The sequence below is a fragment of the Excalfactoria chinensis genome, chromosome 6 (assembly GCF_039878825.1).
Source record: "Excalfactoria chinensis isolate bCotChi1 chromosome 6, bCotChi1.hap2, whole genome shotgun sequence".
NCBI lineage: Eukaryota > Metazoa > Chordata > Aves > Galliformes > Phasianidae > Excalfactoria > Excalfactoria chinensis.
This window is the reverse complement of record NC_092830.1, coordinates 20,657,181-20,672,458: the sequence shown is the minus strand read 5'-3', so window position 1 is coordinate 20,672,458 and position 15,278 is coordinate 20,657,181. Positions and strand designations below refer to the sequence as shown.

General features: G+C 49.2%; 1 protein-coding gene across 2 annotated transcripts; it reads left to right on the top strand.

Annotated features, from left to right (window-relative positions):
- Positions 1-828: 828 nt before the first annotated feature.
- Positions 829-13,307, top strand: WNT8B (Wnt family member 8B). 2 transcript variants are annotated; one of them, XM_072340021.1, is made up of 6 exons: positions 829-1,173; positions 7,515-7,548; positions 8,438-8,576; positions 9,111-9,236; positions 10,920-11,062; positions 11,491-13,307. In XM_072340021.1, exons 1-6 carry the CDS (start codon positions 1,076-1,078, stop codon positions 12,046-12,048), a joined length of 1,098 nt encoding a protein of 365 aa, XP_072196122.1. In that variant the 5' UTR covers positions 829-1,075; the 3' UTR covers positions 12,049-13,307. The 2 variants fall into 2 exon arrangements, with proteins under 2 accessions (XP_072196122.1, XP_072196121.1); XM_072340020.1 differs by lacking the exon at positions 829-1,173 and having other exon boundaries at positions 7,273-7,548; positions 11,491-13,301.
- The last annotated feature ends 1,971 nt before the right edge of the window (positions 13,308-15,278 follow it).

Sequence of the window (15,278 nt, the reverse complement as noted above, 5' to 3'; positions counted from 1 at the left end):
GAAGGGCATGGATCTGTCTGCTAGTGGCCTTATGGAAGCTAACTAACCTTCCCAACAGATTCCATAGGGCATTGGGATGCGATAATGAGTTAGTGCAGAGGATGCTCCTCGGGCTCCAGGAAAAGGTGATGAGTGAGAGTGGTCCCACCGGCCTGGTGCCAATAGGAGCATCTGTGGTGTGGCAGTAACATGTCCTCTACGGCCGGGAGGGATGGGCTGGTGCCCTGCTAAAATTCATAGGATTTGTAGAACTACAGAATCATTTGGGCCTTGGTTTGGGATAGGTCACCATGATGAGGGAGGAGCAGATGGAGGTGGGAACAGGCACTAATTCCCCTTAAACTTCTGGGGGAGACTGAGGCAGGGATGGTATTTGCTTGTCTGTCTCCAAAAAGGGTGCATGGGTGGGCTGGTCCCAACCCCAGCTGAGAGCACACAGCTGTTGGTGGGAGGAGGCCAGGGCACCCAAGCAGCCTTTCCCGCTGCCCTGGGGGGAATGGAGAGGCAGGGCAGTGCGATGGAGATGGAGTCCAGTGATTGCTTTAAGGGATTTGCTGTCTCTTTCTTTCTCCCTCTCTCTCTTTTTCTTTCTCTCTCCTTTTTCCCCCCTTTTCCCTCCCTCTTATCCCTTTCTTGGTGCATTTGTCTTCGAGGAACCTGGGGTGTTCTTTTCATCAGTTCAATCTCTCTCTGGCACTTGAATTCTGATTGGCTGAAGGTCTTAGGAAAAAAAAAATCTTTAATTAAGTAGATAATCTCTTCTTAGGACGTTCTGCGGCTCCATTTCACCAACCCCCTTTAGCTCTTACTTTAGGATTGGTTAACCTTCACACAAGTTGGGATTCAGGGGCATACGCTTCTTCATCACACCAGGAGCACTGGGTGGAAAATAACTCCATCCGTTCCCTAATTTTTATTGCTGTTTTGTTTTTGTTTTTTTTTTAATCTTTTATTTTTCCTTTTTTCCCCTCGGTGTTGGTACCCAATTTTGTTGGTTGGTGCTTTTTTGTTTGTTCGGTTGTTTTTGTTTTCTTTTTTGGGTTTGTTTTTTTTTTTTGTTTGTTTGTTTTTTAGGATGTCCTTTCTTCCTCTTTATTTGGATTTTATGTTTCACATGGACCCTTATCTGGGCATCTTCCTCCTCACTCCCTTCTTCCAGCCCTGCTGTGCTTGGTGAGTATTGGGAGCACCCCAGTCTGTGTGGCAGGCAGGTGCCCTTCCTGGAGACCCTAAGGATATTCCTCCTCACCTTCCTAAACACTCCTCTTTCCATTAGCTCAATTGTGGTCTTCTGTGGGACCGGACTCTAAGCTAAGTTCCAAGAGAACCATTGGCAGAAAGGCTCAATCTAAGCAGAGATTCCCCCCTTCTTCCCCCTTCTATGGGACAAATCCTAAGCTGGTCTAAATTTCAGCAGATGCCCTTAAAGTAGATGCAGAAGTCTTAGCTCCTTGGGAAGGTACCCATTGGGACAGGCAGGGATTTCTGCTTTTCCGAAGGCTCACTGTCTGTGTGAGTCTTGTCTTAATCAAATCAAACGGGGCTTCTCTCATTCTCCCAGGAGAGGACAGTCCCTGATTAAGAGCTCAGAGGCAGCAGGGATAAGCTCGATGTGTGTGAGCATCACTCCATGAGAACAGCCTGAAACTGGACTCCTTGGCAGGCACGGGGTCAGGATTACATGCGTCTGAAATTCGTATATTAGGATTTGCTGGGGAGAAGCTTTTGGAACAGTTTGGTTTCCAACCAGCCGGGTCTCGGCAGAGCAATCTGTACAAATCTGCACTCCCAGCGCCCTACCGCTCATCCTCAGAGTTGCTTTATCACCAGAAATCTATTACAGGGTGAACAGAAAGAGATTGTGTTTGTATCAGCTCTACTGTCATCCCTTATTTAGTGTATCTAGCCGATGCTCAAATGAAGATGGACTCAAACAATCTGTTTTTGTAGATATATATATATATTTTTTATGTGTGATTTCTATTGAGTACCCAACATTTATTCTCCCCTTCAGTGATGCCCCAGGGAATTTGCTCAGCGGGTCAGAGACTTATCTCAAGGAAAGGCTTTTCCCATTCAATTACAAAAATCCCCTGCATCTCCCATAGCAGTTCGATGACATTCTTAATGTGGGTGGAATAACCAAAATTACAGAAACTCAAGATTAAATGGGAACTCACTCCTGTTAGGGTGGGAGTGGAATCTCCGTTCTCTCAGAGGTCTGCTCCTCTCCTGTATATTTCAAAGTATTCTACAATAGCAAATGCAAGATACATTTTCCTTTCTGATTGAGGGGGATGTCTGTGATGCAGAGAGGCTGGGAACGGCAGAAACTCTTGCAGGATTTATATCATTTTTTCCCTCTGCTTGTATATATCCCTTGCTTTCCTCCACATAAATGGCTTGAAAATACATTAAAAGAGAAAATAAATCAACATTTGTTAGAAAGAGTTCAAAGGGTGTGGATTTTCAGAGCATCAAAGTGATGTTAAATACAGAAATCCCAGCCATTTTCGGTGGGAATGGGATGTTTAAATGCCCCGCTTGCCTTTCAGAAGGTTTTATCTCAGGGAAAAGTTTATAGCTCAAGATAGCGTCCATCTCCTAGGTCAGAGTGCTCCGAGAGAAAGGAAAACTGCAAACTTCATTTGAAATGATCATATTTCAGACCCTGTCCCTTAACTCTCACAGAGAAATTAAAGGTTCATGGGAATCATGCAATAATCCTGTTTGCATTTGCTGCTGTTTAACATTATCTGATCTAACTGCTTGAAAGGCAACACTTCCTTTTTTTCTTTTTTTCCCTGTGATTTTTAGGATGTTCACAAAACAGGGAGCAGCGCAGGGGGAGGTATTTAGATCAGCAATAAAATGCTTTTTATACATGTAACTGCTTTCCTTCTCTGGGTGGGGATTAGATTCCTCATATCAGCATGCTTGTAGACTGGCAAAGTATCCGAGCTGTATTTAAGAACTAAAAAAAACTATGAATAAATATAACGCAACAGAGAAAAATTAAGTTAAAAAAAATGCAAAGTCCTCCTGAACGAGTTGCCTCCCAGTTTCCTGGCTCATGGGAATAAGATAACAACCTCTGTTTTAGAAACTTGCTTCTAAATGGTTTTGGGTGTTTTTTTTTAACTACATCTGTGGGATTGTCCCTGGTTTCTGATGTCACTGTTTTTCTAATAACTTGAGGATGAAATTCAGATTCAAAGTGAAACTGTATTGGAATACAGAAGTGTAAGATAATGGCAGTAATGATCTAAATACAGCTCTAGAGAGAGAAAATTGAATCAGCAGCACAGCAGTGTGAGCGGGTGATCGGGTATCTTAAGTTCCTTAATGGGAGACTTGATGTAGGTCTGAGGAGCAGGGTGCTGTTATTTGGTAAAGTTGTGCACAAGTAAAAACTGTCAGAGGCTTATCAGCATTTGATATGTGGAACAGCTGCTTGGCAGAGTTGTTTGCTGTTAGGTTCAAAAGGATGTGACAGAGAACCCCTGCAATAGCTATGCATTAGCTTTGAAATAATTTCTTAGTACCTGACTCAACGAAGCCTGCTTTGCCCTGGGTCTGCTTTTCCCAGATGAGCAGAGCAAAGGGATCGCTCCGTGCCCAGGGCACTGCATGGGCCCAGGGTGGCTGTGGCACTCAGGACTTCTCTCCCTGCCTGCTTCTGCTCTGCTGCTGCTCACGTCATGCTGTCCTGCAGTCTGAAAGTGCAGGGAAAGAGCATCAGGTAGCTGCAAGCTGTAAGCTGTGTGGAAGAAGAGAATCATTTCAGCAAGTTGTAAATCTGCCCGGTGACAACGAAGCCATGGGGAGTGGGCTGTGTGCAGATGCAGCTCGCTATTGAGCCTCAGATTACATCCCACTTCATTCAGTGATGTGGATAATTACTTTTGAAAAAAATTACACTGCAGAGATGAGAACGAAGGGAGGTTCTTTACCACAGTTTTCTTTGCAGAGGTTGCTCCGGTGGCATTTCCAGCATCGCGCTACTTCTGTGGAACAAATGGCTTAATTGCTCCCTGTCCCACTAGAGATTACATTCGGGAAAGAGACACATTTTTCTTAGCTAGACCATAGGCACGGGGACAAAATGCACAGTCTGTCTCTATTACCACATTTAGTTCCATTTCGATATAAATAAGAAAACTGACAGCTGCTTTCCAGATATAGAATGGCCCATTTTGCAGCAGGTAGCACCCTGGAACTCAAACTGCCCCATCGTCCCTTCTCCTGAACCCACTTGTAGATGCAAGAGTTAAATAGAGGAGCTAAGCATACTGGTCTGAACGAACTCTTTGCTCCTCTAAGCCCTACAAGCCACCCAGCAGCACGCCTGCCAGCTGACCGGAGGGCTCCGGGAAAGCACCTTCTGTCTCTCTGACTTAATAAAAACATTGAGACTATCCTGCTGGGAAATTGCTACTGTACCATTTGCTCAGCTGCAGATCAGGAACTGGTGTATCCTGAACTTGGCCTTTTTGTAAAGCTGGAGGTTTATCCTGGGAGGAGCAGATTTGTTGCTTCATTGTGGTTATGGCACCCGACGCCTGCTAGCAGGTTGGTTTTTGGTTAACCCTGAATTGTGTGTTACTGTCCCCTCTTAAAGCCACTCCTGCAGTTTCTCACACGTTCCCAGTCCAAATTGAGGCCAGCAAGAGTTTAAAACAAATACTTCTTGCACATGATGAATTTACCTTTTCCTATTAGTGAAGTGAGAAGCAGTGCAGATTGGATGCATCTGTTATTTTGGTCAGAAAAGCTACATAAGGTGACTTGCAATTCCCTAGATCTCCCTGACACAAGGCCATTTCACTAGAATTTTCTCACAGCTGCTACCAGGGCCTTAGATTCACACTGACATCACCGTGAGCACTTAAGTTAGTGTGGTCCCCACGGCAAAGCTCTTAAGAACATGGCAAAGGGCAGAAGGGAAACCAGACGGAAAATAACTTGTTCATGCTGCTACCCAGTTGTGCTAGGATGGGGACCCGCAGAGCTCACACAGTCTGAAAAGCCCCGGCTCATGCCCCTGTGTGATTTGGGTTACTGATGCTCCAATCACTCGACTGCAGATGCCGTCTCACCAGTTCCCAGGAAATATTTAATTAGTTATACAATGCAGAAGTGGCTCCCAGAGGAAAATTTCTCTGCAAAACAGACACCAGCTCTATGCTAAAGCACCCACTGGGGCTGAAGGACAGCTGGGGCTGAATCCTGTGCCCAAAACAAAGGGGAAGGGTGTGCTGCTCTCACACTGTGCCCTGGACACAGCCCCCTCCCTCCCACTGAGGCCCAGGGGAGCCTTTCCCAACACAAGCTGTATCAATAGACACTTGGTGGACTTGCCAAAGAAGAACTCTGCAAACCAGTTCTCTGAACTCCTTCTCAGTTGTAACAGCAAAGGTCAGGTTTCTTGTGGTTTTCAACAAGCAGGAATAGCCAGCCCTCCTTTTTGTGGTGTATCTCTGAGATTCTTATTAGGGCTGTTCTAGCTGAGGGGACTGTGGCACAGCTCTGCTGTGTCCCCTGGCAGGGGACAGCAATGCCTGCTGTGGTCTGCAGTGCTGGGATGCTGGAGCCAGCCCTGGTGTGCCCCAGCACCAAGACAGGGCCAGGGCTGGTGGGAAAGCAAGAGCATCCTCTGCTGAGATATGACCAAAGTGAGCAGAACATCACATTGCTGAGAACTGAGGCTCTGCAGCTTCTGCTTAACTGCCCTAACTTTTGCCCTGTCGCTCATTGTAAGGTCTCACTCAGTCTGTGTACTCCCAGTGTCCTCTCTGAGGATACAGCACTCAGCCACCTCCTCAGAGCTGCCAGGTGCCCGTGGGACAGGCACTCCACGAGGTCACCAGAAACAGTCACGAGAGTTATTTTGCAAACCTGGGGATTTGGAATGAGCTGACTGTAGGATAAACCTCCCTTCTCTTGCTTTATTTCTGGCTGGGGACCATTGGGATTTGCCCTTGGTCCTTTCTGCCAAGCATAGCTAACCTGAATTCATCCCCTAGATCCTGGGTGGTAATCAGGACCATGCACAGTCCCAGAACTTATGATCACTTGCACTGAAATAAGCCTTTTTGGCTGGAAAACAAAACTCAGACGGTCCCAATGACCCTAACTTACAGCTCAATCCTGCATATGGTTGTGATGTTGCAGGGGAAGGAGCTCAAGAGTCTAACAACAGGAAAGGCTAGTGGAGATTTTTCCAGTTGAGAAATACTCAGCTGGATGCCGGCCTGTGACCAGGTGTGGCTGGACGAGCCCACGGCCAGGCAGCAAAGACAGAGAAGCTATGGGCAGCGGGCTCTCAGCTGTAGGTACAGACTGAACAACATTCGGCACAGATTTCAAAATACTCTTTGAAGCCCATCTTTCAAAACAGCCTGTGCTAACGTGCAGCGCTCAGGCCACCCCTAACTTCCAGGTGAGAACAACTTATTGTCAGGCCACAGCCCATCCTGGCTGGCAGCCACTGTCCAAATTGAAGGCAGAAAATCAATCAGGGCAGATGGCAGATCTCAGTAAGGGATGGCAGGGCCTTCTAGGCATGGAGCTCCCAGTGGGAGCAATGAGAAGAGATTGCTGCTTTGCTTTTTCCTCCCTTCCCACTGCTAAGCATGAGGAATAAGTTAAAGATGTTGTCACGCCATGGCAAGCAAAAATCTCATGATTCAAAAATGAGAGCTCCTATCATTTGCTTTGAAGTATATTTAGAAAGAGGGCCCACATTTTGAAGGTTTTCCTCTTCTGTACAAGAAATAGAAGTTGCTGATCTACAGAACAGGGGAAATCATGAACCTTGCAGAGCTGAAGGCTCCAGGTACTAAAACAGGCCTAGCACGTTCTCAGCAGAAAAATTATTTTCTTTGAATAGTGAAAATGAAGCATTTTGCAATGATGCCAACAGGCACCTTTGGAAACATTTCGTGTAATCTCTTCATGTTTCTCTTGGAAAACATCAGAAAATATCACTTTGGCGCAGCAAGAGGAGAACATGGTCAGCCAGATCTGGCACTGCAGGAAAACAAGGAACAACAAGACAGGGGGATGTCACTGAGACATGCACCATGACCAAGATGTGGCGTGACATTCTCCATCTAAGGCACATGGCCCATCTCCTGGGGCTGGGGGCAACACTACCCTTAGCTCAGCTGGGTACCGTGAAAAGCATATCTGGAGGAGCAGAGAAGATGGGGGGAATTAGTGTAACTAACAGCTATGAGAAGGGCAAAAGGAAGGAGCAGTGAGTGAGGTCAATGGGAGGGAAGAAGGGGTGCTAGGAGCAGCTGTGGAGAAGATGGAGAGCACAGCCATGGGGAACAGGGGGCCATGGGGTGGGCAGGCAAACAGGACCCCAGCAGGTGTGGACAGGAGAAGCTGCTGAGGGACCAGAGGTGCCTGCAGCCAGGGAGGATGAGAGGAGAGCCCTGGGATGCCAGGCATTCTCCAGGCCCCTCCATCACCCCCTCCCTGCTGACACTGTCTCTGTCTTCCAGGTCAGTGAATAATTTCCTGATGACGGGCCCCAAGGTAAGAGAAATTTCTTTGATCTCGGTCCCTGATCCCACTATACCCAGGGGAGGGAAGGGGGGCTCCTCCTTCCCACTCCTCTCCAACCAGCTTTGGCCAGAGACCCCATCAACCCCATGCAAACAGCAACAAGGCAGGGGAGGGGGCCAGGGATGCCCTCCTGAGAGCTCTGCAGGCTGCAGCAGCCCTCAGCAAAGGGGCCTGGGACCCTCCTAAACTGATTGGGTCAGATTGTGGAAATGTGTCTATTGACCCCAGCTGCCAATCTCACCTGTCATCCATTGTTTCCTTCTGACCAGCTCAGCATTAGGACTCATGTTCATCCAGTTGAAAGAGTATTTGCTTCAGGCCCTGCAGAACACACATTCCCCAAGGAGCACAGCTGGAATTGCCAGGGTTTCGTTCAATGGTTTTGATTTCTTTCCTCCTTGTGCCCCTTTTTCAGAGCCTTTATTTCCTAACCAGGACCAGCTGTGAAATTCACCTCATATTTGTTTGTCTTGAATAAAACATCTTCAAAAACCAAATCCTCTTACATTGGAGAGACAAGAGGTTCCCTCACTGTAGGGCTGGATTCCACACAGCTCCTCACATGGCTGTCAGCCCACAGCTCCACTTGGCCTTCTCTCTCCAGAGCCAGCACAGCAGAAAATGCACTTCCTGCTGCTGTTGGCAACCAGTAGACTTCACAGAACTAAGCTCAGGCCAACCCCTCAGCTCTGCACATCTTGTCTCCATAGATGGTACACAAGTCCTTTGCAGCTGACTGCCAGCCTCCTGGCAAAACTGGGGCTATGCTTCTCAGCACACCTAGACCCCAACACAGCAGGACCCTCAGTGCCAGGCTGATTCTGTCCCCACCTTGATCCACTGCCTTGCTTCTTCCCAGGCCTACCTCATCTACTCCAGCAGTGTGGCTGCTGGGGCACAGAGTGGCATCGAGGAATGCAAGTTCCAGTTCGCCTGGGATCGCTGGAACTGCCCTGAGCGGGCACTGCAGCTCTCCAGCCATGGCGGGCTGCGCAGCGGTAAGGAAAGCATTGGATACCACTACTGGGACACACTTGCTGCAGCTTGGGGCCCAGCAGCCCCTCTTCTCTTCCCAAGTGCCTCCTTTTCTGTCTCATCCCCACCCGGGCATCATCTTTTGGGGCAGGCTGGGCTGAGGTCTGGCAGAAGGCAAGGCTCAGGGGGGCTGTGGGGAAGACCTTTGACCCTTGGAGTGGGCTCCCTCCTCTCTGAGATGTATCGGTAAGATGTGGGTACATTTAGGCATCTATGCTATATGACCACTGGTGAGCACTACAGTGTGGTGCAAAACTCATTCTCACCCTTAGAAATGCCATTGGTTGGTCTGGATCAAAACCAGAACTTCCATTTTCATGCGGTTCAATCCAAAACTAAGCCAATCTGACCTGTAGGGCCTCTTTTCCACCCAACACAACCCTGCTCACTGCAAACGTCATCTGACTCAGTCTCATGCGTGGCAGGAGCAATTCTTAACACCAGTCTTGCCATGAAATCTTTAACATGTTTGCTCTCCTTGTGTTTCTGCTTGACAGCAAACCGAGAAACTGCCTTTGTCCACGCCATCAGCTCTGCAGGTGTCATGTACACACTGACCCGGAACTGCAGCCTGGGGGATTTTGACAACTGTGGCTGTGATGACTCCCGCAATGGGCAGCTTGGTAAGGAAAGACAGCTATCATCCCTCTGTCAAACCCTGGGCTGCTGGAGGAAGCTCTCCTCCACCAAGATTATTGTTGGGGAAAGCAGGATGGCATCTGTAAACCCTTTGAGTATTCATCGGCATGTTGGGTACACAAGAGCAGAGTCATGATAACTGCTGTGGCAGTGCCCAGCATGCATGTCACCCCATCCCTGCTGTCCCCAGCCTGCGGCCACTGGACAGCCTTGGTGGGGAATTCCAGGGCTTCACCACTTTGGCTCTCCCCTCAGATCTCGTACAACAGTGAAGTCTGGGTGTTTTGAAAGGAAAGAAGTCAAATTTCAAATTACCAAAATCTTTTAAAAGCCTCTCCTTACTCAGCTGTACTTGGCAGGCTGTAGGTGGCAATTTGTCACAAATTCCATTGGAGTGCTCACTATTGAGTAATTTGCTTATTGGCTAACAGTTTTTACAACAGCCATTGCTTTGTAGGTGTCTGAGGCCTGGGACGGACCATCTCTCAGACCAAGACTTTGGGGGCAATGACACACCAAATTTTATTTGGGCTAGTCATGCTACAGCTTCTTTCCTCAAAACATGATTGTTTTTCATGAAAATTTTCCAGTGTGAACTTAAAGCCTTGATGGGCAAAGGAAACTTGTCTATGTCCAAAACATTATGGTTCCATTCCAGATATCACTGCACTGACTCTGAGCTGCTGTAGCTGCACATTTCTATTCTCCCTTTGTTATCCACTGCAATCACCCAACCTCCCATCAGATGCACCGCTGCCTTTCCCTGCAAGAGGCAATAGCATGGCCTTGCAGGGACTAAAGGCACAAGACCAGTTAAACCACAATGCCCACGATACACCACCGAGGCACACGAGGCTCAGAATATTTCAGATTTCAATTCTTCCCAGAGCATTTGGTATTTTTCTCAAGGAAGAAAAGAAGAAACCGCATGATGTGTTTCCAGGCAGCTGTGCTAAATTATCAAGCCCACGCTAGGTTAGAAAAAGTACTTTCCACACTTTCCTGCATAGTTTCCCAATCTATGCTGACTTCCTTGTTTCTTTATGATAACTGGAAAATCAGAGTCTTCTGAGATGCCCAACATCAGCCTGAGATTTTGTGTATATCAAAAAGAGGGCTTCCTTCATACAAGTGTACCAGGGCTGGGCTGTTTTTCTGGTGGAAGGGACTCTGTTCCCACTAACCAGGATATACACTCAGGACATCCCTTTCAGCTGTAAGGATTCAGATTCTATGCACACAAGTTGGCTAATCCGTCTCACGAACCTGTTCTGAACAGGCAAGTTGTCCCTGCAACCCAGACCGGACCAGATAAAGTCATGGTTGGAGGGGAGGTGATTAAAATCCAAAGTTCCATCACTGCGGGAGTGCTAACGCATGAATTCTGCATCCTGCTCTATAGAAAGCTGAAAATCCTTGGCATTATCACATAGGTGTGGCATATACTCCTTCACTGCCCGCATGGACCACTTGTCGCCTAAGCCTGAGTAGAAATGGCACAAGCCCAAGGGGAGGGAATCTGGGAGTACCTCTAGGCAAAGGGCTGGCTTCATCTCCCAGCCTTCATTCCTTCCATCACTGCTGGCAATCACCCTTACCCACCCTGGGAGCCACATAACAGCGAGGGGCTGGTTCCCTAGCAGTACATCTCTTATCTCCTTTCCTAGGTGGGCAAGGTTGGCTGTGGGGAGGCTGCAGTGATAACGTGGGCTTTGGGGAAGCCATCTCCAAGCAGTTTGTGGATGCCTTGGAGACTGGACAAGATGCCAGAGCTGCTATGAACCTGCACAACAATGAGGCAGGAAGAAAGGTGAGCCCCTTTCCTCCTTCCAGACCTGGAAGCACTCATCTGATCCATTCTGCCCATTCACTATCAAGTCTCACTACTTGCCGTGACTAAAATTGCATGCAGAGTAGAAGCAACTATTTTGCTGAGGAGGGGGGGAGCAGGGTAACAATACTGATGGTGTTTGTCCTAATGTAGCAAACTTTCCACGCTTACCCTGCTAACTCCTTCGTGTTGCTCTCTTTCTCCCTCTTCAAGAAGTAAAACACGTTGGAGAAACCAATGTGGACCTTCAACCAACCCTCCCTGGGCAGGGCTATTGAACAAGGAGGGGTCATGGCAGACCCCTCCACAATTATAAGCCAGACTTATCCATAAGCTGCACTACAGAAATGACCCTAGTGAACCCTCTGGGCTTTTTCCTGCATCCCCTCTCTTTCCTCACCTCACAGGCTGTCAAAGGGACCATGAAGCGGACTTGCAAATGCCATGGTGTGTCTGGAAGTTGTACCACACAGACCTGCTGGCTGCAGCTGCCCGAGTTCCGCGAGGTGGGCACTTACCTCAAGGAGAGGTACCACAAGGCCTTGAAGGTGGACTTGCTGCAGGGGGTGGGGAACAGCGCTGCCAGCCGGGGGGCCATTGCTGAGACCTTCAGCTCCATCTCCAAGAAGGAGCTGGTCCATCTAGAAGACTCTCCTGACTACTGCCTGGAGAACAAGACGCTGGGGCTGCTGGGCACGGAGGGCCGGGAGTGCCTGAAGAGAGGCAAGGCGCTCAGCAAGTGGGAGAAGCGGAGCTGCCGGCGGCTGTGTGGGGACTGTGGGTTGGCGGTGGAGGAGAGACGGGCTGAGATGGTGTCCAGCTGTAACTGCAAGTTCCACTGGTGCTGTGCCGTGCGGTGTGAGCAGTGCCGCAAACGGGTCACCAAGTACTTCTGTGTCCGCAAAGAGAAGCGGGAGCGGAGCGGGGGTGGTGGGGCCAGCCGCAAGCTCAAGAAGAAGCTCTAACTGCCCCCTGCTCCCACATGGTCCCATCTGCCCCTCCTCTCTTCTCCTTCCTTCCCTTCCTTCTTTTGAGTTAGTTTTATCTCATTTCCAAGCAAGGCTCCTTCACCCAACATCACCTCACTGTGTGGCTTGGACAAGGCTGGGAAGGCACTTAGGTGCTGGCAAAACCAGGTGAGATTTAGTCCCGTCAGCCTAGGATCACTCTATCCAGTGACTATAGTTTTACAGCTGAAAAAGCAGCTGCCCTCTGTTGCTCCTGCTCTTTTCAGCCTGCCTGGTCCCCAGACAAGTACAGCTCACACTGCTCCAGGCCTTTGAGCAATAAGATCAACACTCAGGAAAGCACAAGGAAGCTTAGATGGCATTGCCAGACCACTCAGGGTGGTAGTCCCTAAAAAAAGGTTTCTCATGCCGTAAAAAATAGAGCCCCTTGAAGAAAAATGGTGCCACCTTTTATCAAACCCCGCACTATGAGGAAAATGTATGCAACTGCTTCCTGCAATAAGCCAGTTACCTGGGCATCACCTCCCATCTTTCACAGCTTAATTTGGCTCTTCAGTGCTGCAAGATTCCAGCTCATTAAATATTTATCCTAGGAAGGAGTCACATCAGTTGCCTTTTTACACACTTGTTTTGGATCCTCTACGCCTCCAGGCCTGCCCCCCCACTTCATTCCCACCTCTTTGAGTGATGCCATAGCAATGCCTTCACACTTGTAGAGTCCACCTTCCCTCCCCAATCTCTCCCAGAGAGGAGCTGGCATCTGAGCCCATTCCCCTCCTGGTGTACTTGCTGAGCACTCACCTGTCAGCTAACTGACATAACTATATACTTCCCCCTAGTCTGAGAAAAAGTCAGTTACTATTTAATGGTGTTGTAAATAAGAAAGTGAAGCACTTTGAAGTTTAATTTATTGCACAATTACTGTGATGTACACATAACAGTTTTTCCTCTACATCTTATTGTATATATTCTATAGGCTAAGCAAGCAGCAGGTTAAGATTTGGTTGATGCATCTCTTTTCCCTTGCTGTGGCTGAGGCAGGGTGGGAGGAGGCTGTCAGTTGCAGACCCAGGGGAAGCTCACTGCACCCTCAGTGATCTCCTCAGGGCTGTCAATTTATATTCAACTTTGCTGTTTGAAGTATCTTTGGACAGATAAGAAGCCAGCAGAGTTAAGTTACTGGCCCTTAGACCTGTCTTGTAGCCAATATTTGTAAAGGAATAGCCAATGCAATAAATCAGTAGCCAAGTGCTTGCAAAATTCTGTCGTGTCCAAGTAACTGGGTGTTTTGTCTGTCCAACTGCATGTATGGATGTGCATAGCTACAGCTCTGGAAACTACAACCATGCTGTTCATCTGTTCAGAACAAGAAGAGCTGAGCAGTTTGCCCACCCTGGCCCCTACCAACGTAAGACAGGGCCTGCTGTCTCCTGGAGCTTACCTGAGCCTAGAGGAAAAGAAGGTGGGAGGGAGGCAGAAGGGCACTTGCCCATTTCAGACACATGGAAGGCACTCAGCAGTCTGTATGAATCTCAGTTATCAACTATCCCCTTCATCTCTGGGCTACGTTGCTGGGGATGGACATTCAGACCTGAGGTCTCACCAGAGAAAGAAACCCCACACCATGCAGGAATCTGGCAGATTCCAAGAAACCATCTCAGCCCATTCTCGGGGTAAAGCTGAACACTCCTGCTCCATGCACAACCCCCCAGCTGTGTGCACAAAGGTTCCTATTAAGTCACGGCCCACCACCCTGTCCTCAGCCTCCCCATGCTGGGACTGCATCCCTTGGCAGGAGGGCAAAGAGCCTGACAGAGCTGGCCTGAGGACAGCTGCAAGGCACAGAGCAGAGCTTCCACTCCCTGCTCTCTGTGTCCCCACTGCTGCAGTGTGCCATACCCCACACAGGCACCCCGTGCAGCCCGCAGCCTAGGCTGGGATGCACCCACTGGACACGGCGATGCCTGTCGGCAAAGGGGAACGGGTTTCCATCCCCGCATTGCTGTAGCGAGGAGCACGCAGGCGGCACCGCAAGCAGCCCTGCAAGCAGGGCCCCACCGGCACGCCTGCTTCCTGCGGGACAAAATGGCGACGGCGCAGCTGCAAAATGTGCTGACCTCAGCAGCGGGTCGGGGCCCGGAGAGGTCCCCCTCCCCGGTGAGAGCGGCCCTGAGCAGTAAAGGCACTGCGGCCATTGTGCGGTGGGATTGGATGCTTCCATGTATTCATTTCGGTTTAATGAAGGCGCATTCCTCAGAGGAGAAATATTTACATTCAGCTTCCCAGGTGGTCACCTTCGCCCAGATGACACACAAACACGCACCCCCCGCTCCCTTTTCCAATCCAAACCTCTTTAGAGGTCTCCGGGAGGAGGGGGGGCTGCCGGGGAGCAGAACAGAAAAGGGAACAAAATGCTAATAAATCAGCCAGCCGGCCCTTTTCCCCTCCCCTCTGCGGAGTCAATGGAAAGTGTCATTTCACATGCTAATCCCCCTCCGCTCTCTTCACAACACCTTTTCCGCAAAGTGTTTGGGAAAAGTCCTTGTGGCCCGCTTACAGCTCCCTGCCGCTTCGGATTCCTTCTTGTCTAAGGCCGCGGCCCCCGTGTGGGTCTCTCCCTCCAGCAGGGCTCCATACAAAAAAAATCCCAACAAAGACTTTGGAGTTCATCAGCCTCCCACTGAAATTCACAGCTGCTGAACAAACTAATCCCCTCTCTTGGCCTTTCTTCCTTTCAATGGGTTCTTGGCTTCAAAGACACTTTGGGAAAGGACTTTGTAGGGACTCACACTGCTCCCTCAATAGAAGTTAGTGCAAGCATTATCTTCAGAGCAAGTGGCTTTACAAACAAATACTGCCTAACAATCTCTGCCCCTGCAGCTCCCCCAAACACACACAAGCCTAGCCCGCAGACATGATGTTATCTGCAACAGGATTAGAGCCCTGTTCTCCATGCCCAGGGATCCCTTCCTCCTACCTCCCCCCACACCCCCCCTCCATATTCTTTGTCAACCCAAAGGCCTTCTTCTCACCCAACAGAAAATGCTTTTTCCATGCTGAGCCGCACAGGGATGCTGCGGCAACATGTGCCCGTGTGGGGGAAAGCATGGCTGCGTACTGGTACCAACTGAAGCAGTGCTTTCCAGCAGCATCTGCAATGCAGCAGAAAGCCCCAGAGCCACAGAGACGGAGGTCTGGCCACCAGTCTCCCAAAGAACCCTGAGCGG

What these genes read in the sequence shown, in the direction of transcription:
- WNT8B (XM_072340020.1), top strand. Translation starts at nt 7,348, where the DNA reads ATGGGGTGGGCAGGCAAACAGGACCCCAGCAGGTGTGGACAGGAGAAG. An exon ending in TCCTGATGACGGGCCCCAAG is followed by an intron (nt 7,549 to 8,437) that starts GTAAGAGAAATT and finishes GCTTCTTCCCAG; the next exon opens with GCCTACCTCATCTACTCCAG. An exon ending in CCATGGCGGGCTGCGCAGCG is followed by an intron (nt 8,577 to 9,110) that starts GTAAGGAAAGCA and finishes TCTGCTTGACAG; the next exon opens with CAAACCGAGAAACTGCCTTT.